General features: G+C 40.0%; 1 protein-coding gene across 5 annotated transcripts in view; it reads right to left on the bottom strand.

Annotated features, from left to right (window-relative positions):
- Nucleotides 1–1,288: 1,288 nt before the first annotated feature.
- The window catches only part of LOC113424974 (P-selectin-like), a 44,054-nt gene continuing 17,712 nt past the window's right edge, over nucleotides 1,289–27,630 (bottom strand). Inside the window, exons 11-20 of one of the 5 annotated variants that reach the window (XM_087960917.1) lie at nucleotides 16,733–16,918; nucleotides 14,437–14,622; nucleotides 14,014–14,199; nucleotides 10,853–11,038; nucleotides 8,793–8,978; nucleotides 7,357–7,542; nucleotides 6,410–6,532; nucleotides 5,065–5,095; nucleotides 3,801–3,856; nucleotides 1,289–2,050 (exon numbers count right to left, since the gene is read on the bottom strand). In XM_087960917.1, the coding sequence (XP_087817043.1) occupies nucleotides 3,802–3,856; nucleotides 5,065–5,095; nucleotides 6,410–6,532; nucleotides 7,357–7,542; nucleotides 8,793–8,978; nucleotides 10,853–11,038; nucleotides 14,014–14,199; nucleotides 14,437–14,622; nucleotides 16,733–16,918 (1,325 nt within the window). In that variant the 3' untranslated portion in view covers nucleotides 1,289–2,050; nucleotide 3,801. Of the gene's footprint in view, nucleotides 2,051–3,800; nucleotides 3,857–5,064; nucleotides 5,096–6,409; nucleotides 6,533–7,356; nucleotides 7,543–8,792; nucleotides 8,979–10,852; nucleotides 11,039–14,013; nucleotides 14,200–14,436; nucleotides 14,623–16,732; nucleotides 16,919–27,291; nucleotides 27,478–27,630 lie in introns of all 5 variants that reach the window. The other 4 variants (XM_087960918.1, XM_087960919.1, XM_087960920.1 and 1 more) reach the window with 4 other exon arrangements.

Genomic DNA, 27,630 nt, shown 5'->3' with positions numbered 1-27,630 from the left:
AATATTAGACATGTAAGAAAGGCTAAGAAAAACAATGAAATTTAAGGGAAGTCTAGGCAAGGATTGGCTGGAAACCAAATGCAAAGAGAAGTTGTCCAAGCCACAAGAAACACATATAAATTATAAAATCAGTTATTAGCATTGGAGAGAAACCCTTCAGAAGACTAGATAACCCTTAAAGAATCTAAATTGGTTCAAACTAAGAAAAAAAGATCACAACAGTTCTTGAAAAATGAATAGATTCCATTCAAACTATTTTATAGTCTAACTATCTCTCTGACAAATAGCAAGAAATGAATAAATGTCCAGAAATCTTTTGCAACATTATGGAAAACTTTGGTGATCAATGCAGGATCTATACTAGAGCCTCTTCTGTGTGGGAATCTTCATTTTGTACAGTTTGTTAAAAACAGAGTTGCTACTCAGTACAACACAATACACATATTGGTAAATAATATTTTACATGCATGAGAAGAGTTTAAAGTATTACATATTTTAATCCTTAAACATTACAATTTCCTACTGCTGCTGTTTTAGCTTGTTTTAAACAAAAAGAAATCAATCCCTATCTTCATATCACAATCATATAATTTATAATATTGTCCCCTATTTTCTTTCAAGTTACAAAAATATGGCTTTTATGAAACAATAACTTTAATTTGAAAAGAATGAATTTTATTACATTTATGTCCTCCCATTATAATCATATCTTTCATCACTATGAGATGGATTAGGCTGAGATTTGACAATATCTAATTAATTTTGTGAAGATTTCAGTCTGTTATATTATTACTTTAGCATGCTAGGAAAGTTGCGTTTTCTAGTTGTAAATAGTAGTAGACAATGAAAAAAGCAATGCAATTTAGCGACACTTGTTCGAGTCTGAAATATTTGGCTGTGTTGGAGCAATAAGTCCACTAACAATACCTAACCAGATAGTTGACCAAACTGTACTTTTAAGGTAGTATTGATTTTAGAGCATTTGATAACTAGCCATGTTAATTATAATAAGAGATTGCTCATTTAAAATATAAAGCATGTTTGACTCCTGAAAATGAACAGTATATGATCAACACTTTTGACTTTTCATGTATTTGCTACATGTGCAGAATGTGTCATTGATTGCAGCTTACATTTCCCTAAAGTTGTCCTCTTTCATTTGCCTTTGAAAACAAGATTCTAGCCATTATTTAAATTCCAGTATGTGAACAATTTCTAGTAAAGTCTCAAAAGCCACAAGGGTGACTGCAAAAGCTGGATATTGTCTTTCAAAAATATGGAGCACAGATGTCTTCTATGTATTTTTTATATATATTTTTGTATTATGAAAAGCAAGCTTTGAAAGAAGCAAGATTTATTAAGTCTTTACATCTGTATCTTGATACAAGAAAACAGGTAGAAACAATTTTTAAATCTACATTTCTGTTTGTTTTTTAAAGTCAATATTAAAATTAGTACATCTTGGAAAATCAGCCACAATTTCACCAAAAGACTTATTGGCATATCTACAGCATGTTTTAGCAATAATGGTTAGCAATGTTTTGAGTAGTTAAAAGTCCAATAACATGGGAAGAACATAGGTCATTTCAGGACATCTTGCCAGAAGATAAATGACAATGAATTTTGGGAAATTTTGAGATCCTTTAAGTGCTGTAGCTGGATGGTGAATGGAAGGAAAGATTTAACCTGGAAATAAGGATAAACTTTCTGACAGTGAGAACAATGAACCAATGGAACAGCTTAGCCGTCGGAAGTTGTGGGAGCGCCATCACTTGAGACTTTCAAGAAGAGATTGGACTGCCATTTGTCAGAAATGGTGTAGGGTCTCCCACTTGGGCGGGGGGGTTGGACTAGATGACCTACAAGGTCCCTTCCAACTCTGATTATCTGTTATCTGCTCCATGCAAGATATCTTTTAAAGCTACATGTTTCAAATATTAATTTATTTTCTCTGACTTTCAGTGAGCCCAAATCCTAATATTAACAGAACTGAACTGAGGTGTATTCCATTGCATCAGCGTTTTTCTTCATAGCATGTTCCAGATGAGTTCTGTGGGATATAAAGAAAAAAATAACTTGTTTATTAATATGAAAAAATAAGCAAACAAGTGATGTTAAGAAAGCAATTACATCTGACATGGACTCAAATGATCAGGCTTCCCTAATGTGGCACATTCTAGGTAGGTTGAATTTCAATTTACATTCATGCTTTCTGGAATTAAAGGTTGCGGTATGCTGGCTGAGATTTATGGAAAGTGAAATCCAACCCATTGGGCAGCACCAGTTCAGGTAAATAGAATATGTTATAATTAAAACTAATTTTGTAGGAGTAGAAGAAATACTTAAATTGCTGGATTTAATGTTGAAATAATTGTTTAAGGAAACATATTTGGGAACACAGAAGTTATCAGATTCAAAGGTGCTTTTTCAAAAGGCAACTGGACTTTCTTTGTTTTTTCTTGAAGACGTTTCACTTCTCATCCAAGAAGCTTCTTCAGTTCTGACTGAATGGTGGAGAAGAGACGGATTTATATTTTTTGCAGTCATCTGGTCATTAGCACTGTCTCTGAGAGTAGGGTCTCCCACTTGGGCTAGATGACCTACAAGACTAGATGACCTACAAGAACCCTTCCAACTCTGATTATCTGTTATCTGAGAGTTGTTGAAACCACTTGGTCTCATGCCCTGAAGGCTTCGAGCACCTTTGGGACAACAATGACCTAGATGACTGAGAATCTCCATAAACAGAAATTGTCAGGCTGTCGAGATATATTTGTTTATGGATATGGATGCATTTTCTTTGTATAAAATATATGCCTAGTCTAAGGTATATATTGTGATAAATTAAATCAGTAATTTGTTTTTCCATGCAATAATTTATATTATTATTTCATTCATGTAATATGTTTCCATATATTGGACAGTGAAATGGGCATTCAAGATAATTGGCAATGGAAACAGTGCAAAATATCATTTGCTGAGATAGGGAGCTATGGAAATAAAGTAAAATAAATAAATAGTTAAAGCCCATTTTAAAAGCTAACATTGATCTTTGAAGCAGCTGATCCACGGAGAGTGTCATGGTGATTCCAAGTAGGTTATGGATTTTTCAGATGCAATGGGAAAGACATAAAGCCAGTGGATTGCTATTGTGGGAAAGCTCTCAGTCAATAGAGGTTGATGCTGTTGAATAGAAACTTGCACAACTAAGAGTTTTGATAGTCAAGAGTCATTCACAGACCTTGAGCAAGTATCATGTCATAGAATAATCCAACAATCTTGCAGCTTTTAGAAAGGGTAAGACATTAGGCTAAAGGAAGTGTCGAGGCGGTTGACACTTGATTAAGGAACAGATTCAAACTTTGTAATAACAAACCTGTTTTCCTTGACCAGCGCCTTCCTTCTCTTGGATTTTTGGCTTTGATTTCAGGCTAACATATCTCATATTTGCACCAACTTCGTTCATGCTTATGAACTCTTATAGGTGATTCAGAGCAGTTTACCTCATAGCTTCTCATCTACTATCTGGCTTAGACATTTTGACTGTGGCTCAACTTCCTTACCTCATTGTTTGCAAGTTCACACCTGTGAACTATTTTGCACAGGATCAGGCTCATAGCCAAATAGCTAGTTGCCAGGGGAAGGATGGGACAGGAGTCAGCCTTGAACCCACTCCTTCTGCTCCCCATCCAAAGGCCAATTGTGTTACAGATAATTGTGAAAGGTTCTGATGGAGAATGGAGAAGGACAGTAAAGGCCTTGGAAATCAACATGACAAAATAAAGCATCTTTGATCTCACCTTAGGAGACTGAGTCAAATGCCGAATTGGAATATGTACCAGGTACCCCCAACTCACTAAAAGGCAACAGATAAATAGTTATCATTGTACAATTCATGTCACTTAGGAAAATAGAGCTGAATGCCTCAAGGCACACTTTACCAATTAGGGTTCTGAAAATCTCAGAATTAATTTAATATGTAATGATCCTAGTGCTTGAAATTGCTTTTTGAAATATGGAGTGAGGAAAAAACAACCATCCTGTAATTTGCTGCTATTCTCAGTAGTGCAACATCTTTTGTACTGAGCTTCCAGGAACAACATTTTAGACAAAAACAAGAACAAATTTTCTGACACCTTAAAAACTAACGCATTCATATCGTGTAACATTTGCTTAATCAAAATCCACTGAAAAGTTAGTAGTTGACAAGTGCAACTCCTACAAATAAGATCATCCAGAGCATTGACTATTGGCTTAGCTTGTGAATAGATGTTATGCATTAATTTGGGCAGTGAGGTAGTCATCTAGAGTAGAGGTCCCCAACCCTGGGTTGTGGCCCATTACCAGGCCGTGACCCATTGGGAACTGGACTGTTGAAGCCACGAGTGAGCTTGCAAAGCTTCATTTGCACATGCACAGGATTTAGGTTGCACACACAAAACCATTCCCCCTGCCACCAAAGCTGCTGCCAGTCCACAGAATCAAAAAGGTTGAGGACACCTTTTACACATAAGATACCCATCACACAGCAAGATATCTCCTTATCCACTTGTCACTCATCTATTCCCACAGATACCCCCCCCAATTGCTCCAGGATATTTCCAAATCCCTTTTCTTTACTGTGATGATACATAAATAAAAAGCCAATTTGCAAAGTGTTGGAAGAAGCCTTTCGGTCCTAAGCAAATAGAGTACACAGCAAGTTCTATTTATAATAAGAATAAAAGTTCTATTTTAAATAAGGTACATATTTCGATATAGATTTATGCTATGTGTCTGACTACCTTAAATTGTTCAATTCACAAATGAAATATCTGCTTTTCATATATATTTGTTCATCTTTACATGTTTTTTGGGAGGGGAAGTCCCCCTCTATCTCCTATCCTTCATTTTGCAGGCATGCAATTTTACTAACTTAGTATTTCATATGTTTAACAAAGTAGGATAAATCTATAAAATCTTATGCAATGATAAGTGAATTAGACTTTGAATCTTTATGGAAATTTGCGTTGTTCTACAGCTTCATGTAGGAAATTTGATGTAATTTCATATTGCAGTCAGTACCTGGTATGACTTAACAGCTTCTTTTTCTCTTCTGATGGAGTCATAGTTCCCATTGGATGGTTGTAAAAAGACAAAAAGATAGTTTATTCCAACGGATTACAATATTACAATTAAATTATTAATGTAAGCATTAGTAAAAATAGCAGCAGTGATTCTGACGCAAGAGTCAGAATACAAAATACATTAATGTGTTTATATCAGGGAACTTTTCTTTGTTATTCCTCTAATAAGCCTTATTATTCCTCTCTGCTGGGTAACACATAATTTTTCAGAAGATTTGATTAATTGTGACAATTGCTGCTCTCCTAAAAAGCCAATCTATGTTAGGAAGGAATAAGACAGACTGTCAGATTGACCCATATCAATAAACTGAACATGGTAGAGTCATCACATTTGGTTTAAATTTAGCCATTCCCATTGACTAGAGAGTCATTTAATCGCAATAGCACTTAGATTCATATACCACTCCGTTATGGTTTATAGTCCTCTCTGAGTGGTTTACAGCATATTCCCCCAACAATCTGGCTCTTCATTATACTGACCTTGGAAGGATGAATGTCTGAGTAAACTTTGAGCTGGTCAGGATCGAACTCCTAGCAGTGGACAGAGTTAGTGTGCCATACTCCATTCAAACCACTGTGCCACCACAGCTCTCTAAGCAACTTTATGCTGCTTGTTTACAGGAAACCCAAATTCTGAAGAATTCTGGCTGACCATTCGAATACATTGTTTTGGTTCATTAAAAGTGTTATTCTAATGTCAATGCTGGATTTATTTATTTTTATGGTCAGTGCAATGCTGTTTTTGTGAAGTTAAAATTATGTGGTTTTGAACTACAGATTGTCCTCGACTTACGACTACAACTGAGCCCAAAATTTTGGTTGCTAAGTGAGATAGTTGTTAAGTGAGTTTTGTACCAGTTTATAATTTTTCTTGCCACCATTGTTAAGCGAATCACTGCAGTTACTGATTTAGTAACACAGCCGTTAAATAGCTTCCTTATTGACTTTGCTTATCATAAGGTCTAAACGGTGATTACATGACCCCAGGACATTGCAGCTGTCATAAGTATGAGTCAGTTCCGAATTTTAATCACGTGACCATAGGAATGCTGCAACACTGTTTCAGTGCAGTTGTAACTTCAAATGGCCACTAAATGAATGGCTGTAAATTGAGGACTACCTGTTTTGGATAAAAATGTACTTTGGAAAGGCATTTAAATTGGAGGGAATGGGAAGCTGTATTCAGTTTTAACTATTATATCTGCTAAAAATGTGAACCCTAATGAGGATGAGAACACAGGTAACTGTGGGATTCCCCAATTGGACGGTGTGAAACTCCTTACCTCTTTTGCTGAGACGCTTAATTGCTAGAGCTATCAGGCCCCCAAAGATGATAAAAAGAACAAGGGATGCTGTGACTCCACCAGTATAAAGCAAAACTTGCTTTAGGTAAATGGCAGCGTTTTCTGAAATTCAATATATTGGAAATGAAATAAGTCGACTAAGAAGTACATTCTTCTCTTGTAAGACTCCAAAATCTTAATATTAACTCTGTAGCTCTACAGATCTCCATCCATTTACATCAGAACTAAATACCCTTGACCTGAGACTCTGAACAATCTCTCACGTACTTTCTATATTTGGAAATAACATGATGAGGAAATGTGCCAAAATAAACTTTTGAAGAAAACGGGGGTGGATAAGTGGGGAGAATATGACCTTTTACAAATCTTCAGCATTTCTTATCATTATGAGTCATTTTGGAGAAATAAATATTACAGCAAAATAATGCTTTTAAACATATTAATTAGTAAGCGCTTTCTAAGTTATTCTTTGTGATCGCTATGTCAAAAGAAACATGTTAAGTTCTTATAAATTAAAGATTTCCATTTTGAAATGTTGTCTTGGTGCTTCATTATATTTCTAAGATAGGACATAATAACAATAGCTGTAAAGCATAGAGACTGTAAAGAAAGTAAATATAAATTACTTTTTCTCTGAAAAAAATATAAGAGTAAGCCAGCAGAGAGCAGCACCAATACACACATCTTTGGCAAAAGTCCTACCCTCCTCACTACAGAACTGTTTTGCAACTGTTTTTCGAAATTATTTTACTAAGATTTTTTTTAAAAGAATATATATTGGACTACTGTACTATGATCCTTAAAAAAAATAATTCAGTGGATACCAAAACAAAATCATTGAGGAAATGGCAGCAACCGCTGACCCAGTGTTGGCTTAAATGGATACAGATGATGATTGCAATTTGCATAGAAAAAGATCATGGTACCTTGACAAACAGGCATCTCAGTAGACCACTGGCCATCAGGCTGGCATTGCATCTTACTCGTTCCATTGAGAAGGAAGCCCTCAGTGCAGTAGAAGTGACATGTGGAGTTGTAACTGAAGTGGCCCCAGGGATGGGAGCAGTTCTTTTTCATGTTTTCCATCTCTTTAAGGGGGGGACACTTTATGGCTGTGGAGACAGACAGGAATTAAAATTAATAAAAGTACATCACAGGGTCATTTAGAGCTGGACAAAGGCTGCTCAAATGGTCACATTGTGAAGAAACGTCACACACTTGGTGTACAGACCTTGGATTCTATTATTGAAAGAGAGAATAATTCTCCCTCTTGCCGGATTCCAAGATCATCCTATGACCCTGACTGCTGGCAGATTTGGGATGAACAAATGGATGGGTGGATGTGTATTTCAGGAAACAATGCCACCAATCCCTTCAAATTGCATCCAGGGACCACCTGCAGCCACAGAGCCTAAAGTATCCCTACCATGTTAATGTCCAGTTGATCAAATTTACATGTAATTAGGCAAGCTTTTTGGAAAGGGCATTTGATAGTTGGGATGTTATTGCAGGGGGAAAAAGAAACCTCTCAATACTTCTTCAGTGTTGTCTACCCTACCTAAGACGGGCACGTTATTGAAGGAGGGCTTTTGCAGATGGTCTTACACTGCAAGGTGAAGTTGAAAAGTGTTAGATTCTCCTCCACAATTAATATAGGAGGAGAACCACATTGGTCTATGGTGGCAAAAAAATCAGGAGTCTGATAGCACTTTTCTCATGGACTACAGCTCATTTTATCAGATGCCCACTGATATAGGATTTAAACTAAGCAAAGCTTTTCTAAAATAGTCATTTTGAGGTCTGCTATTCTATAGAACCATTGAGCGAGAAAGTGTTGTACTCACAGATACCAAAAAGTTTCAGCCATTTTCAGAATGGGTTGTTAACATATTAGGTTTTTAACACAGTACAACGATGATAAGTTGCCTGTAATCTGTTTTACATCTAATCTGTCTTCCTTTCACCCACCCCAGACTTAGCCCAGTTTAAATCCTACATCTGTCTGGCCACTTTGTGCTTCTGCTAAAGTGAGCTGGAGCTCACAAAATCATGTGGCTGTTAATCATATTTGTAATTGGAAAAAGTGCTACCAGACTCCTGTTTTTTGCCTTCACAGTTACAGCCATGTGGCATGAAACCAAGGAGCAGAACGTCTCCCATAAATCACAGAAAGTGAAATAGGAAATCATCCTAATATATTTTGTTCATGTACATTCATTTATTAAACAATTTTTCCAATTGAAGAGAATGTATGTTGAACTGTGGAATTCTTTGTGCTCTCTGAGCTTAGTTATTTGCTTGCAGATGTTTCCCTCCTGCATTTCAAGCATTATATAGCACTCAATGTGATAAGTTCTCTGACCTTCACAAGACAGTGCAAATCCTTCCCACTCTCCTGTGGCCGTACAGTTCAGCCTTTGGGATCCAATTCTTTTAAAACCCCTCTCACAGGAGAAGACGCAGCTGGAGTTATATGTGAAGTTTCCATAAGATTGAGAGCATTTGAACTGTCCGTTCTTTGGAGCCTGCAATTCAGGGCACTTGATTGCTGGCGAAAAACAAATTGAAACCTTTAGGAGAAAGATCTACAAATGTTGCAGAAAGAAGCAGGAGGAAGAAAATATTAAGCAATTAATAATAGGAACAGCAAATGAAAGAGAAGGTTGTTAGTGACTGATGAGCTACTGCATAATAAATTCACAAACTAGAAACATCTGGGAATATTAGACGCTAGGCCAAAAAAAATAACACTAAGCTTGTATGAAAATTGCTCGTTTATTTTAAGCTTTTTGAATTATTTGCATCATTTCTGCAGAATGTTCATATTCTACCTATCATTTATCACTGGAATGTATTATTTAATTTGATTTTAGAAGAGCACTGCTTCTTTGGTGCTAAATGCTTAAGGCTCAATTAGTATATCTGTAGCTTATTCACCAGGATTGTTCCTTTATGAGAGAGAGGGGGGAAAAGTGGGGGGGAGAACATCAATGAAAAATAAATGTTGTGTTCTGCATAGAGCATTGGCATATGTGCTTTGGTATATTACTTCAGATTGTATTTTAATTTTGATTATTTTATTATGTCAGGAGCGCAGAGTCACTGGGAGGTGGGTAGATTCTAAGTCCAATAAAATAAAATAAAAATGCTTTTGTATAAAGGTAAAGGTGGTCTCTATTTTTCTACTTGCATTTTTTATGTGCTTTCAAACTGCTAGGTTGGCAGAATCTGGGACAAGTAAGCTCACCCCATTATGGGGCACTAGGGATTCGAACCGCTGAACTGCTGACCTTTTGGTCGAAAGCTCAGCATCTTAGCTCCTGAGCCATCATGTCTGTATATACTGTTATACAGTATATGCTTGTAATAAACCAAACATACAGAAAGCGTTTTTGTTGCTAAGATGTGGAATGCTATCAAATTTGTTATTTCTGCTACTTCAATAGTGGGATTCAATTTTTTTTTACTACCGGTTCTGTGGGCGTGGCTTGATGGGCGTGGCGGGGGAAGGATACTGTAAAATCTCCAGTCAGAGGTGGTATTTGCCGGTTCTCCAAACTACTCAAAATTTCCACTACCAGTTCTCCAGAACTGGTCAGAACCTGCTGAATACCACCTCTGTGCTACTTGTTTGGAATTATAAACCAAGAAGCTTATTCAAACAGGCAGTGTGCTGAAAGAGTAAGCTATGTAATGTATCTTTATATCTGTCATATAATGCCTACAAAAATAAGACCAGAGGCATTATAGAAATCAGGAAAATTGACTTGCTGAAAATTAAATATTTATTTCATTTTTTTTGAAATCCTCAAAAAATTATATGACTTTACCAGCTCTAAAAATAAAGCTACATTTGATTTGGAGCAGGGGTGGGATTCTACAGGTTCGCACCTATTTGCTAGAACCGGTTGTTAACATTCAAAGCAGTTCAGAGAACCAGTTGTTAGAAGAAATTACTGGCCTAATCCTTTAAGGAAGGCAGGAAGGAAACATTTTGATGTTGCTTACAGAAACTGCCTCTCTGTTAATCCTTATTACATTCTTGGCAGGACTAGACTTCCTGTCTCAGGAACATCTCTGGAGTTTTTCCCCCCTCCTTTGCTGGTACTTTGCTTATATGGAGTAACCATTCAAAGTTACAATGGCACGAAAAAAGTGACTTATGACCATTTTTCACACTTACGACTGTTGCAGCATCCCCACAGTCATGAGAGGCCAGGTGAGGAGATGCGTGCCTCGATGTGAGTGATATTGAGTTGGCCACGCCCAGCCAATAACATGACCTCCAAGCCATGCCCACCAACTTAGCCACACCCACAGGTTGTTAAAAAATTTGAATCCCACCCCTGATTTGGAGATAAGCCACCATGATAGAGATAGAGAATTTCGAGCCTCCAACCCACACTGTTTCCTAAAACTTACCTTCACAGATGGGTGTCTGTCCAGTCCAGTTTCCCTGATCTGTGCAATTCAGCTTCTCTGACCCAGCTAACTGAAACCCAGAGTTGCAGGAGAAGGTGCAGCTGGAGTAATATGCAAAATGTCCATAAGGATTAGAGCAATTTTCTTTGCCATTTTCTGGGGTTTTCAGTGGTGGGCATTGGACAGCTAAAACAGGTACAAGTACAAATTAAAATAAACTATATCATCTTGGATGAATCAAATAATGCATATTGTTCAATTATGTTTTCACAGGTAATCAATCAGTTCCATACTGTAAAAAGGCAGTTATGCTACTTTCTGCTCCTGTCTTTTATCAACAATAAGTGTTTTCAGAATCACACTTTTATAGAGTCAGTTTTCTTTTGAAGATACAGCATTGCAGGCTTACTGTATTTTAACTATTTTTATTAATTTGCAAGTTGAGTGGAAGGACAAATTTAGACTAATTATTAAAGTTTTATCACCTCTTCTGAAAATAAACCCCATACAGTGCTTGAAGGCTCGCAAAGCTTTCTAATGCTTCTCAGTCAGGTGGTCAACTCTATCATCTTTTTTTTTTTGTCTTCCATTAAATGAATTATTCCATCTCCCACCTGGATAGATGGCAATTCATTCAATCACAGGACAACACTAGCTGTTAAAGCCACTAAGATATGCACACTATAAGAGATGGAATGTTGTTGAAATGGGACCTCCTCCTTTCCTCCCAAAGCATTCAGTGAAAATGGGAAAGAAAATTGGCTCATAAACTTCATGGGTTTCATTGTCTATACATGAATGCTTCTAGCATGGAAATATAATAAGTTTGATCTCTTAGTATACAAGAGCAAATATGATTTAGTAAACATAATGAAGATGGGCTAGGCTGACTACTCTGGTTGAAATAAACTTTGAAGTATATTATTCATTGAAAGAAACTGGTGCCAAGTCTTTAAAAGCTTAATAGATTAAAACCAGCAATTCAGTTATACTTCAAACTGAATCAGTAATAACAGCAAGGCCTGTAGTATGAGAGTTAAATGTTCCCAGCATTTGGAGACTATTAACAAGTGGGCTGCTGCATTCAGGATCAGACATAATTTATAGGTGGTCTTTAAAGACAGCCCCAAGTAAAGCACACTGAAGTAGTCTGTATGGGTGGTGGTGAGAGCATAATTTACTACACCTAAGTCCTCCTGTAAGGTTTTGGGTGATACTCCAGTTGTAGCTAGGCAAAATCCCTCTAGACAGAGTTTACATTTCCCCCTCATGCATCTGCCCATAAGTCCAGAAGAATCCACAAACAGAGAATCTATTGTTTCATAGAGGTGGCACCTGCCCATCCAGAGGCACCACTGGAATTGTGGAGAAGCCAATGTACAAACAGCAACTCGGTCTTGCTTCCATTCAACGTTAGCCCATTTACTCCCATCCAAACCTTTGCAGTCTCTAGACACCAGGATAAAGCATCAGTGTCTCTCCTATCGTCTGGGGTAGCAATATATAATTGGGTATCATCATGGCAGATCAAATGAAAAGCCATAAAGAGCCCTAAAAGACCAGAAGAGGAACACTAACTCCAACAAGGCCATTTAGAAGTCTTCTTTGTCTCCTATCTGAGCCTGAACCCTGATTGAAAAGAATACAGATAATCTGCTTCTTTCAGAGTGTTATGTACTTAATCCATCACCATTGTCTCAACAACCTTTTCCAAGAAGGAGGGCTTTCTAGGATCACAGGAAATAATGTGGCCTTTTCAGAAGAGAGCACTTCATAGGCTCCTTCAGAGCTTCAGGCAGCTCCCCTTCCCTTAGGAAGGAATTAGCAAACTAACATTAGATAAGTGATCACCTTTCTACTTATTCCTTGCCACAGTCAGGATGAACAGTCAGGATGAATATATGTTTGAAGGACAATCTAGAAAACTTTTAGAGACCTTCAGAAAAACACCCAATAAGTTCGCCTTCAATTCTGAATTAAAGAAAATATTAATCATAATCTTAAGAATTTAAAGAATTTAAAATAAACATCCCAAAACTATAAATAAAGTTTGATCTTACAAAGTTATAAACAGACTAAGGGTCAGGTAAGTTTGGAGTATCGAAACTTTTATAATAATATTTTGAAATTAATTATAAAGAACAAACAGCTTCTTGGGATAAATAGATCTTTTTTAGAGATTGGGAACATTGACACAATGTCCACAGTGTCTGTCATTATGTCTGTCTCCATGGACAGACTCTGTCCAAAAGATGTTATTGAATCACAGATATGGAACAAATTTTACCTAACAAGATAGAGATGGTAGTGAAAGTGGATTTACAAATGACAAAAAAGAACACTTGAAAAGGAGTCTCCGTACAAAAACTGTCTGAGTGTCGAGCATATTTTGTTGGGGACTTACTGGGAAAGCGTGGGAGGGGGGGGGGGGGAAAGCGAGTCTACTGGTAATTTCAAAAATTTTGGGAAGCGTCTCCTGAAAGGTTTGTTTAACCCAAAGAAGAAGTGATGATGACAGCGGGAGGAGGAGTCAGGGGGGGGGGGCCCCGGGGGGGGGCGGGGGGGGGGGGGGGGGGGGGGGGGGGGGGGGTTGTCTCTTCCCCCCCTCTCGGCCCCCTGGAGCAAAGAGAACAACTTGGAAAAGGATGTCTCACTGTGTATACAAAATAAACTAGCTGATGTTTTAAAACTCAAAAGGGAACATAGAAATGTCAAGTCCATACAATGACCTGGGTATTTTTTTCTTATTGGGTTTACATGAGAGGTGTAATGTAATTATGAATGATCTTGCGGAAAAAGGGCCTCCAGTGGTCAGAGAAGGAAATGAAGAGAGGACCCATCTTTATAGATCAAATAGTTAAAAGTAGAAGAGAGACGTTTGTACCTTCAGACTTTCAAAATTCTGTTAATGTAATAATGCCTTATGATAAAATATAATTTGTTTATCTAGTTGTGTTTCCTGTCTGGTTTACCTGGAAGGGCAGACATCAGACAAGTCTGAAGTCACAAACGTCCCTTTTCCATCTCCTTCCTCCACTAATAAAAGTATATACTAAATAAAATAATTGTTTGTTTCTAGTTTAGTCTGTTTCTTGTTCTACATACCATATAAACAGCACTGGATTCTCTATCTAACTGCCAAGTTTGTATTCTTTATTTACCTTCACAACTAGGTGTGGCTGCACTCCACTTTCCCAAATCTGTGCACTGAAGTTGACTTGTCCCAATGCGTACAAAGCCTATATCACAGGAGAATGCACAACTGGAATTATAAGCAAAACGTCCATGTGGATGAGAACAGTTTAATTCTCCATTCTTAGGAATATCCAGGTTTGGGCATTCAATAGCTAGAATGAGAGAGATTGTTGGTGAAAGAAAGAATTATAACAGCCAGCCCAATCATTCCAAAAGAAAGTCCAAGAATGAAAGCAGTGCTTAGAAAGTAGAAGCAACTATTCCAGATTACAATATTATGGCTAAGTTTAAATTGTCCAAAGTTGAAAGAACTGACTAATGTTAGAAAGACACTACATTTCATTGCAGAAAACAGCAACAAAAATTAAGGTGAGGAGAAGGAACATTACCCTGGCATGCTGGTAATGGAGAACTCCAATGCCTGGTTGCCAAACAGAAGGTTGTGTTTGCTCCAGTCAAGAGAAAGCCAGGTTGACATGCAAACTGACAGGTGGATTGGTAAGCAAACTCTGCAAATGGGTGAGAGCAGGCCATCTCCCCATTTTTAGGATTCTGCAAATGGTGGCACTGCATAACTGAAATTAAAAAAACATAAATTTTATAAAGACACTGATGGATTTTTCTTAAAAGAAATCATGCTTAAATACTCATTGAGTTGCAGCTATATGAGCTGCAATTACCCTTGTTTGACCAAGATTCATTTCTAATCTTTACTGATGTCTGAGCACTGACTTTGACCAACGTGCCTACCGTCCCTGTCCTATTGTTTCTTTTATTTTTCTTATATGTATCCATGTATTCATAACTATGTTTTTACTTATACCTATTATCTTGTAAGCAATTGACAAACCAAATAAAATAAAAATAAATAAATAAATAAACTTTCACAGAAGGGTGATATTGTAGTCCATTTTCCCAGAGCTGTGCACAAAAATTGTACTGTTCGATCTTTCACAAAACCCTTATTACAGGAAAAGGCACAAGTGAATTAATAAGCAAATTTGCGCATGTGGATGGGAATAGCTTAATTTTTTCTTAGGGACCAAGTTTTTTGGCATTCAATGAATACAATAAGAGATTTCAGAAAGCACAGCTATATCAGAATCTCTCCTTGATCAGTTTCCATCCATTGTTTCTTGTCTGGCCTTTGGATGCTTTGGAAAATAGCTTGACCCCTTCTTCTCTGTGGCAGCGGCATCCCCACAAATATAGGAGTATTGCTATCATGTCACCCCTGGTCCTTCTCTTTAATAGACTAGCCATGCCCAGTTCCTGCAAACATTCATTGTATATTTTAACCTATAGTTCCCTAATCGTCTTGATTGCTCTTCTCTGCACTCTTTGTAGAGTCTCAACATCTTTTTTATAGTGTGGTGACCAAAACTGGATGCAGTACTCTTGGTGTGGTCTTACTAAGCTTTTATAGAATGGTATTAGGGATCTTGAATCAATCCCTCTATTAATGCAATTTAGGTTTGCACTGGTTTTTTTGGCTGCCATCACATACTGCTGGCTCATATTTAACTGATTGTCCACTAAGACTCCAAGATCCCTCTCATAGTTACTGCTATTAAGCCAGGTTTCACCTAATTTGTATGTGTATTTTCTTGCCTAAGTGTAGGACTTTATTTTTCTCTACATTGAATTTAGTTTTGTTAGATAGGGCGCAGTGTTCACATCTGTCAAGATCCATCTAGATCTCGAGCCTATCATCTAGGGTGTTGGCTATTCCTGCCAGCTTAGTATCATCTGCAAATTTGATGAGTTCCCCTTCTATTCCCTCCTCTAAGTCATTTATGAAAATATTGAAGAGTACAGGACTTAAGATGGAACCTTGAGGTACCACACTGCTTCCTTCCTTCCAGGTAGATGTAGACCCATTAAGGACTACTTGTGAGCACGGTTTGTCAGCTACAAATCCATCTAGTGGTGATGCTATCACACTTTTTTCTAACTTATCAAGAAGTAGTTGTGGTCTATGTTGAATGATAAATAACCACTTCAAGCATCACAAATTCAATGATCTATGTATGCCCTTGTCTGTGCTTGGATTAATTTTTGGATTACTTTTATAACATTATGTTCTGTCTAGTTCAGTGGTTGGGAAATGCTGGGAGGCTGATGAAGCAAGTCAATTCATGATTGCCAGTCTACAACTGCTACCTAACAACAGATTCCTCCTCCTTAATTGCATGAATGTCATGGACATAAAAAAGACAAAGATTTCTTAATAAAAAGAGAACAAAATAACTTTGCAGTATCCCTAATTTGTGTGCAAAACACAAGACCTTTGAGAGTAGTTAAGTGGCCAGTATGTTCTCACCAGAGAGGAGTAGTAAAATGAAATGAGAACCTGAGAAAGTGAATACCTTTGAAATGCTGTAACATGAGAAGCATCTTTTTTGGAAGGGAGAAGCCCTCTGGGATGTCTGGAACTCTGAAAATTGCCAGGGATGACAGTTTTCTTTTAAAACAGATTATCTCCAATGCATGGGAGAAATATGCTATTACAAATATAGTGGACAGAATGGGCATTGTCATTAAGCTAGTACATTTTGTAACAATGGGTATGTGATAAATCAGTCAGAAGGCTTCCTTGTCTTCTTGCTGTACATCTACTAAATATTACTCAATTCTCATCACTAACACCAGAATCTTGGAATAGAGGAGACATAGAAAGCAAACCTTGGCAGGTTGGCTCTGAAGTACTCCATGCTCCAGAAGCTTCACACGTAGTGGTCTCTGTTCCGTTGATCAGAAAGCCTTCTTTGCATTTAAAGTTGCAACTAGACTGGTAATGAAATTCCCCGTGGATATGAATGCAGCTGACATTTCCATTTACAGGGATATTTAACGGCTGGCACGGGATAGCTAAGGGCAGGATAGAAAGAAATCAGGTACAATGCATCATACACCACAAAAGTTGTAAACATTCTGGAAAATTTGAAATGCTGAAAAACCATGTTTAGAAAATATAGAAAACTGGAGACAAACTGAAATATACAGAGCACTTATTTTTAGCACATTTTATATATACCAAACATAAAGTGAACTTAATGGAACAAGAAAAAATGGAAATAAATTTGAAAATGACTAAACAAATTTATTTTGAATATGCAAATAAACCAGGAAGATGGCTATCTTATAAACTTAAAAAAAAGAAAGAAAAGAGATTGATATACCAATTAATAGACGAGAAGGGCGACTTATAACGAGATAGAAAAGAAAAAAGACATCATTCACAAATATTTTGAAAAGTTATATAAAAAAGAAGAAGTCACTGAGGATAAAATAAGAAATTACTTAGAGGAAATGAAAGACAAAGTAATTGGAGATGAATGGATAGAATTATTAAATAAAGATATTACATGGTCCGAATTGAAATCAGCAATAGAGAATCAAGGGAATAATAAAACCCCAGGGCCAGATGGGATCCCGGCAGAATTATATAAGGCTATCGCGGAATTAATTGGACCACTGATGATGGAAGTGTTTAATGAGGTATTACTGCCAGCTAAGATGCCAGACTCGTGGAGGGGAGCACTGATTTCGCTGATCCCGAAGGAGGAATCTGACCACAGATATATTAACAACTACAGACTAATTTCACTCCTAAACACCGATTATAAAATATTCTCCTCCATTATAGCCAATAGACTAAAACAAGTTTTAAACCCGTACATACATGAAGACCAAAATGGATTCCTCCCGACTAGACAGATAAAGAATAATTTAAGAACTGTAATAGATGTTTTGGAATTTTATGAAGCCCACCCTGAGAAACAATCCGCACTTATGTTTTTAGATGCAGAAAAGGCATTCGACAACTTAAATTGGCATTTCTTAATCCCAAAAATTTATAATATGAATTTAGGCACCAAATTTGAAAATATCATAACAACAATTTACGATACACAGCAGGCCAATATCTTAATAAATGGGGAACACACAGGTCCAATAAAAATAGAAAAAGGAGTTAGACAGGGTTGCCCTCTTTCACCTCTTCTCTTTATATTTGCTTTAGAAACACTCTTAACACGTATTAGGCAAAATCCCGAAATCAAAGGATTGAAGATTAAAACAGAAGAATATAAATTGCAAGTGTTTGCCGATGATATGGTTTTCTTTTTGGAGGAACCAATAGAAAAAGGATATAAATTGATAAAAGAACTAGAACAATTTGGTGCAGTAGCGGGACTTAAAATCAATAGAAAAAAAACAAAATTAATGACCAAAAACTTAACAGAAGACCAGAAAAAGGAATTAGAGGTAAGTATGGGAGTACAGGTAACAAAGAAAGTTAAATATTTAGGAATATGGTTAACACCACAATGTAAGACACTCAAAGAGAATAACTATGATAAATTGTTGCAACAAGTAAAGAAAGATTTAGAATCATGGAGTAGGTTGCAACTTTCACTATTGGGCAGGATTGCTTCTATCAAAATGAATATTTTACCAAAATTCTTATACCTATTTCAGACAATTCCAATTAAATTGCAGAATTTTTTTTTGAAGAACTTAATAAGATAATACTCTAATTCATTTGGCAAGGAAAGAAATCTAGAATTAACATAAAGGAATTACAGGATTTGAAAAGTAGAGGGGGATTAGCACTTCCAAATTGGGAACTATACTATACGGCAGCTGCTTTATTATGGCTAAAAGATTGGGTGAACTTACTTAACAAAAGAATGCTATTATTAGAAGGCCACGACTTGCAGAGAGGTTGGCACGCCTTCTTATGGGAAGTGGGGAAACCCAATCAGTCATATTTTCATAGACACTTAATTAGGGATTCACTATTAACCAATTGGAAAAATGTACGGAAAAAAACACTATTTAAAAGTACCGATTTGGCTATTGACAATGGAGGCGATGGTTCACCCTAACAATTTGGACATTACAAAAATGATCAAATATAAAGACTTATTAGATGAACAAGGAAAATTGAAAACACGACAAGAACTACAAGAGCGGGGATTTAAAATCGATCAGTGGGTATATCTCCAAATCCATAGTAGATATAAACAAGATAATAAAGATTTTGGAATTAATAACAAACTTCAGCACTTAGGTAAAATTTTACTAGGATCAAATAAAAAATATATAACTAAATTCTATAACTACCTACTGGAAGTAGAATTAGAAGAAGAGACTGTCAAAGGGAACATGATAGCTTGGAGTAGGAATGTTGGACGGAGTATCACGTTAACAGAATGGGAAAAGATTTGGATCAGAAACAATAAAATCACCAAATCCGCAGCTTATAAAGAAAACGCTTACAAAATGTTTTACAGATGGCACCTTCCTCCTTCGAGGTTAGCGAAGATGCACCCCAACACGAGTCCAAAATGTTGGAAATGTAAAAGTATAGATGGAACCTTTTTTCATATGTGGTGGTCATGTAAGGAAACCCAGAAATACTGGCAAAGAGTTAGAAGGTGGCTAGAAGAGATAACAAAAGAACAGATTGAATATAAACCAGAGTCCTTCCTGTTAGGGATTTTTCACAAACAGCTACCTAAAAACGTGAAATATATAACAATACATATCTTAACAGCGGTCAGACTAACATTTGCTCAGTGCTGGAAATTACCTCACATACCTACTGAACAGATGATCATCCAGAAAATCTGACTGCACAGAAATGGACAAACTAACCTTAGCCTTAAAAAATAAAGATTCTTCAATATATTATAACAACTGGAATTGCTGGTATAAATGGTTAGACCAAAGATAGACTATATATTATAAAGTAAAAAAGAATGGGACAAACTTATATGAGTGCAATCTAAATATAGATATGGATAAGATGTGCGTATATGATATAAAATTAGAAGAGAAAAGATCTTACAAACTGTCGAAAATGAGAATGTTTTTAACTGTTCACTTTTTCTGCTTTCTCTTTCCTTCTTTTGCTTTTCTTTTCGCGTTTCTTTCCTTTTCCTTTGTTCTTTTCTGCCTTTTCTATTTGTGTATGTGTTGTTGATTTGTTTTTAATTGTAAATTCAATAAAATTTGTTTTTTAAAAAAGAAGAAAGACACTACATTTCATTGCAGAAAACAGCAACAAAAATTAAGGTGAGGAGAAGGAACATTACCCTGGCATGCTGGTAATGGAGAACTCCAATGCCTGGTTGCCAAACAGAAGGTTGTGTTTGCTCCAGTCAAGAGAAAGCCAGGTTGACATGCAAACTGACAGGTGGATTGGTAAGCAAACTCTGCAAATGGGTGAGAGCAGGCCATCTCCCCATTTCTAGGATTCTGCAAATGGTGGCACTGCATAACTGAAATTAAAAAACATAGATTTTATAAAGACACTGATGGGTTTTTCTTAAAAGAAATCATGCTTAAATACTCATTGAGTTGCAGCTATATGAGCTGCAATTACCCTTGTTTGACCAAGATTCATTTCTAATCTTTACTGATGTCTGAGCACTGACTGCCTACCGTCCCTGTCCTATTGTTTCTTTTATTTTTCTTATATGTATCCATGTATTCATAACTATGTTTTTACTTATACCTATTATCTTGTAAGCAATTGACAAACCAAATAAAATAAAAATAAATAAATAAACTTTCACAGAAGGGTGGTATTGTAGTCCATTTTCCCAGAGCTGTGCACAAAAATTGTACTGTTCGATCTTTCACAAAACCCTTATTACAGGAAAAGGCACAAGTGAATTAATAAGCAAATTTGCGCATGTGGATGGGAATAGCTTAATTTTTTCTTAGGGACCAAGTTTTTTGGCATTCAATGAATACAATAAGAGATTTCAGAAAGCACAGCTATATCAGAATCTCTCCTTGATCAGTTTCCATCCATTGTTTCTTGTCTGGCCTTTGGATGCCTTGGAAAATAGCTTGACCCCTTCTTCTCCGTGGCAGCGGCAACCCCACAAATATAGGAGTATTGCTAACATGTCACCCCTGGTCCTTCTCTTTAATAGACTAGCCATGCCCAGTTCCTGCAAACATTCATTGTATGTTTTAACCTATAGTTCCCTAATTGTCTTGATTGCTCTTCTCTGCACTCTTTGTAGAGTCTCAACATCTTTTTTATAGTGTGGTGACCAAAACTGGATGCAGTACTCTAGGTGTGGTCTTACTAAGGTTTTATAGAATGGTATTAGGGATCTTGATTCAATCCCTCTGTTAATGCAATTTAGGTTTGCACTGGTTTTTTTGGCTGCCATCACATACTGCTGGCTCATATTTAACTGATTGTCCACTAAGACTCCAAGATCCCTCTCATAGTTACTGCTATTAAGCCAGGTTTCACCTAATTTGTATGTGTATTTTCTTGCCTAAGTGTAGGACTTTATTTTTCTCTACATTGAATTTAGTTTTGTTAGATAGGGCGCAGTGTTCACATCTGTCAAGGTCCATCTGGATCTCGAGCCTATCATCTAGGGTGTTGGCTATTCCTGCCAGCTTAGTATCATCTGCAAATTTGATGAGTTCTCCTTCTATTCTGTTGTGTCCGTCGAGAAAGGAAGCTCGGAGTCAGTGACTTGGTTTCAGCTCTTTATTGGCTCCTGAAACAGCTTAAGCTTGAAGGGGAAAACTGCGGCTTTTTATTTCCGAGCCGCGGCGTGTCGTGCCAATGACACCGCTTGAATCTCCTCGATTAGTTTCCACCAATCGCGGGGGATTCGCAACGGGCCAATCAGTGCGGCTCGCCGACCAATCCGGTCGCCGCGCGCTTAACCAATCGCGACGCGGGCTACGAGTATGTAAATTGACTTGTACAGAACACCCCTCCCTCTTGGTTCGGTCCTACGTAACGTAGTCCCGTAGGTAGGCGGGCTTCGTACTTGTCTACTTGACTTGCGCAGCTTAGTTGTTGTTTGGTTCCCGGCCGGTTCGGTCGGGACTTCTGTTTCTCTTGGCCCTGTCGATGGAACCCCTGGAAGGTGTCGCTGGCCCTCTTGTTGCAGCTCCCTCCCGGTCTACCCGGTTGGTCGAGCTGCGACTTCGCCGCTCCTGCCTGGTCTTTCCGGGCTGGTTGAGCTGGCCTGGCTGTTCCTTCCTGGTGAGACTTCGGACTGGCTGTTGACTGGTGAGTATTGCTGGTTATTTCCTATTTGATCCCCTGTATCTTCCTCCCCTCTTGGTTTGTGTTATCGGGGTCGTCTGTGTTTGGTTGCGTGTCGGTTGTGTTTTTGTTCTTGATCTTATTTGATCGATGTGGCGTTTCCATGTTTGTCCGTCGGTTGTCTGTAACCGGTAGGAGTGGGGTCCTGTCAGTTGGGTTATAGTTGCCGGTACCCATAGTGGGTCTCCGGTAAGGTTTCTTGCATAGACTGCGTCGCCTGGTGCAAAAACCCGGTGCTTGCTAGATGAGTCCGGGGTTTTTCCGGGTTGTATGTGGGGTGTAGTCTGTCGAGTGGTGACCTTAGTTTTCTCCCCATTAGTAATTCTGCCGGGCTTTTGTTAGTCGTTGTGTTTGGGGTGATATGTTGTATTAGGAGCATTTTATTTATTTTTTCTTGTATGTCCCCGTGTTCGATCTTTTGGAGGGTTCTTTTTGTAAATTGAACCATCCGTTCTGCCCTACCATTGGCCGCCGGATGCGCCGTCGCTGTCAGTGCGTGTCGTATGCCTCGTTCCGCTAGGAATCTTTCGAATTCCAGCGAGGTGAACTGGGGTCCGTTGTCTGACACGATGACATCCGGGAGACCGTGGGTTGCGAAGAGTTTGTTTAAGACCTTGGTTACCGCATCTGTTGTGGTGGTCTTCATGTTGCTTACCTCCAGCCAGTTGGAGTAAGCATCCACCGTGATGAGGAATGTGTTCCCTTTTGTGGGCCCGGCAAAATCTATATGGAGTCTCGACCATGGTCCCTGGGCGTTTCCCATTCTAATATTGGTGCTGCGGGGGATTTGGTCTGGTTTCTTGGCAGCGCGAGCACTTGGCTACCCAGGCCTCGATCTCCTTGTCCATACCTGGCCACCAAGCATAGCTTCTGGCCAAAGCTTTAGTCCTCACAATCCCGGGTGCCCTTCGTGTAATAATTTTAATACCTTCCCTTGCAGTTTTTCTGGTATGACCACCCTGTCCCCCATAGCAAACAACCTTTCTGTAGTGACAGTTCTGTTTGCCGGTTTCGGAATGTCCTGAATGCTTCATCGTTGTCTTTCTCTGGCCATCCCTTTTCTACCCAATGTAATACCCGCGCCAGACGCTTGTCTTTATTAGTCTCTCGGGCAATGTCTGACGCGGTTATGGGTAGGTCCGGCAATGTCTCTATGCTGAGGGTGGCCGTCGTGGGAGCTAGATCGTCGCCTAGGTCGGGAAGCGGCGAGCGGCTCCGCGCGTCTGCATGGGAGATCGTCTTACCGGGTCTGTGTGTGAGCCGTAGTCGTAGGGCGGCGAGGAACTCAGACCACCTTGTCATCCTGGGGGATAGGATGTTCGGTGGCCTTGTTCCCCGCCAGGATGCCCAGCAGCGGCTTGTGGTCCGTGATGAGGGTGAATCGGGCCGTAGAGGTACTCGTGGAACTTCTTTACTGCTGCGACGATGACCAGTGCCTCCTTATCTAATTGGCTGTAGTTTCTTTCGGGTTTGCTGAGTGTTCTTGAAAAGAAAGCGATGGGTGCTTCTTTTCCGTCTGGGAGTGTATGGCTGAGGACGGCGCCGACGCCAAATGGTGAGGCGTCGCATGTGACGGCAATGGGTAGGGTCTCATTATACTGAATGAGAACGGCATCCGAGGTGAGCAGGTCTTTGGTATTCTTGAATGCGGTGTCCTCCCGTTTCCCCAGGTCCATTTGGCCGTCCTGTCCAGGAGCCTATGCAAGGGCTCCGCCGCGGTCGCTTTTTGGGGCAAGAACACATTGTAAAAATTTAGCAGCCCCAGAAATGCCTGCAGCTCTGTTTTGTTCTTGGGTGTGGGGGCTTCCTTTATGGCTTTGACCTTGCTTCCGGTTGGGTGGATGCCATGTCGGTCTAGGAGGTACCCCAGAAACTCGACTTGCTCTGTGTATAGCTGGCATTTCTCTTTCTTCACCTTTAGCCCGGCCCCTTTGAATTTTTCTAGTACTTCCCTTAGGCGACCCTCTAGTTCCTCCTGGTTGGCTGCTGACACCAATACATCGTCAAAATAGGGGACCACCCCTTGATTCCTCGCAGCAGTCTCTCCATGAGGCTCTGAAAATTCCTGGGGCTACGCTGACTCCAAACTGGAGTCGGTTACAACGAAACGCTCCCGGTGGGTAACTATTGTTTGCGCCTCGGCGGTTTCTTCATCGACCGGCAGTTGCTGATATGCTTGCGCCAGGTCGAGCTTCGCAAAGACCTTGCCCCCAGCGAGTGTAATAGGTGTTGCACTACTGGGACGGGTAGGCGCTTTGTTGCAGGGCGCAATTGAGGGTGGCCTTATAGTCCCCGCAGATCCTTACTGACCCATCTGGTTTGACTGGGGTGACTATAGGGGTCTCCCACGGGCGTGGTCGATTGGCTGCAAAACCCCTGTTTGACGAGCTTGTCAATCTGCTCGTCTATTTTCTTCCGGAGTGCAAAAGGCACCCGTCTGGGTTTTAGGCGATGGGGGCGACATTTGGGTCTAGGCTAAAAGAGATAGGGGCCCTTTGTACTTGCCTAGGGTGCCGTCGAATACTTCTTGGAAGTCCTCGCCAGCTGCTGCTCCCAGTCGGCCTCTGTGGTGTGGTTTACTCCCGTGACCTCGATCCCGAGTGGCGCGAACCATTGGAGTCCTAAGAGGCTGGGTCGGTTCCGGTCCACGATAGTCAGGGAAGTTTCGCGGTGCGGTTTTTGAAAGTCACCTCGAACTGTCCGGTCCCAATGACGGGATGCGGTTCCCCTGATAGTCCTTGATGATCAGCTTCTGGTTCTCCAGTCCTCTTTTCTGGATGTTCGGCACCAGGCGCTTGAGTTCTTTCCAGGCGACCATGGAGAGGTAGGATCCGGAGTCTACCTCCATCCGGCATGGCTCGCCTCGATGCTCACCTCCACGTAGACCTTCCGGGCATCCGTGGTTTCGGCATGGCCGATGGTGACCGTCTGGTGGGTTTCTTCTCTCTGGCGGCCTTCCCGCTCCGCCGTCCTCGGTTGTCTCGGTTCCAGCGATAGTCGGCTTGGCGATCTCTGGTTCTCGGGGGTGTCGTCTCGCCCCGGTTGCTTGGTTCTCGCCGGCGGGGCTGTGTGTCTTTTGAGTCGGCAGACTCGGGCGATGTGGCCCTTCTTGTTGCAATGCCGCAGATCGCGCGATAAAACGGCACTCTGATCGAAGGTGATTTCCCCGCACCGGCGCACTGGTTCCCGACTTACGACCCCGTTGATCTCGCCGGTCCCGTCCTGTTTGTAGTCGGTGGACGCCTTCCTCCTCGTCCGTGGTCTCGGAGGCGGAGTCCAGGTCCCCGTGGTGTGTGTGGTGGTTTCTCGCCGGCTTGTCTCGGGTTTTCAGTGTGGTCCCCGTTGTCTGCCCTCCGAAGTCTGGCTGCTGACTTCCGGGTGGCTTCGGCTGTGGAAGCTTCGGCCAGGGCGTCCCCGAGGTCGATGTTGCCTTTCGCCATCAGTCGACTTTTTAGTGCCTGATCCCTGAGGCCTAGGACCACGCGGTCTCGGAGGATATCGCCCAGGTCCCTGAACTCGCACATCCCCCTAGGTCTCGCAAGGCGGCTATAAAGTCGCTAATGCTCTCGTCCTGCCGCTGGTTTCGCCGATAGAACTCATCCCGCCGGATGAGGATGGGCACAGCGGGGCGTAGTGGTTCCGAAGGAGTGGCTCGAGATCGCCCAGTCCATCGCCTTCACGTCCTCGGGCTCGCGAGGGCTTTGGCCATCTTAAACACTGCGGGCCCGCAGTGTGTGAGGAAGACGGCCCTTTTCTTTCTGCCCGTTCGCATCCTTCAAATTGCTACTTTCGAGGAACATCAGGAATACTATCCGTGTACGATTCCCAGTCCTCGGTAGCGGGGTTGAAGGGTGCTGGTGGGGTCATGCTGGCCATCTCGTCGGTCTTTGTCTTCCTCGGGACACGTGCTCGGTGGTTATTCTCTGATCCCATCCTCGTCGCCAGTGTTGTGTCCGTCGAGAAAGGAAGCTCGAGTCAGTGACTTGGTTTCAGCTCTTTATTGGCTCCTGAAACAGCTTAAGCTTGAAGGGGAAAACTGCGGCTTTTTATTTCCGAGCAGCTGCGGCGTCGCGCCAATGACACCGCTTGAATCTCCTCGATTAGTTTCCACCAATCGCGGGGATTCGCAACGGCCAATCAGTGCGGCTCGCCGACCAATCCGGTCGCCGCGCACTGTAACCAATCGCGACGCTGGGCTACGAGTATGTAAATTGACTTGTACAGAACATATTCCCTCCTCTAAGTCATTTATGAAAATATTGAAGAGTACAGGACTTAAGATGGAACCTTGAGGTACCACACTGCTTCCTTCCTTCCAGGTAGATGTAGACCCATTAAGGACTACTTGTGAGTACGGTTTGTCAGCTACAAATCCATCTAGTGGTGATGCTATCACACTTTTTTCTAACTTATCAAGAAGTAGTTGTGGTCTATGTTGAATGATAAATAACCACTTCAAGCATCACAAATTGAATGATCTGTGTATGCCCTTGTCTGTGCTTGGATTAATTTTTGGATTACTTTTATAACATTATGTTCTGTCTAGTTCAGTGGTTGGGAAATGCTGGGAGGCTGATGAAGCAAGTCAATTCATGATTGCCAGTCTACAACTGCTACCTAACAACAGATTCCTCCTCCTTAATTGCATGAATGTCATGGACATAAAAAAAGACAAATATTTCTTAATAAAAAGAGAACAAAATAACTTTGCAGTATCCCTAATTTGTGTGCAAAACACAAGACCTTTGAGAGTAGTTAAGTGGCCAGTATGTTCTCACCAGAGAGGAGAAGTAAAATGAAATGAGAACCTGAGAAAGTGAATACCTTTGAAATGCTGTAACATGAGAAGCATCTTTTTTGGAAGGGAGAAGCCCTCTGGGATGTCTGGAACTCTGAAAATTGCCAGGGATGACAGTTTTCTTTTAAAACAGATTATCTCCAATGCATGGGAGAAATATGCTATTACAAATATAGTGGACAGAATTGGCATTGTCATTAAACTAGTACATTTTGTAACAATGGGGATGTGATAAATCACTCAGAAGGCTTCCTTGTCTTCTTGCTGTACATCTACTAAATATTACTCAATTCTCATCACTAACACCAGAATCTTGGAATTGAGGAGAAATAGAAAGCCCCAAACCTTGGCAGGTTGGCTCTGAAGTACTCCATGATCCAGAAGCTTCACACATAGTGGTCTCTGTTCCGTTGATCAGAAAGCCTTCTTTGCATTTAAAGTTGCAACTAGACTGGTAATGAAATTCCCCGTGGATATGAATGCAGCTGACGTTTCCATTTACAGGGATATTTAATGGCTGGCACGGGATAGCTAAGGGCAGGATAGAAAGAAATCAGATACAATGCATCATACATAATTCTAAACAAAAATGGGTTAACTGAATATTCGTTGTACTTGAATTATATCTACTGAAATCTACTGAAATTCCTGAGAGCAATTATTCATGACTAATCTAAATCTCAT

Source organism: Notechis scutatus, chromosome 3 (genome assembly GCF_049901735.1).
Source record: "Notechis scutatus isolate UNSWTSFEM ecotype Mainland chromosome 3, rNotScu1.2, whole genome shotgun sequence".
In the NCBI taxonomy this organism is placed as follows: Eukaryota; Metazoa; Chordata; class Lepidosauria; order Squamata; family Elapidae; genus Notechis; species Notechis scutatus.
This window is presented reverse-complemented; position numbering and strand designations above follow the sequence as displayed.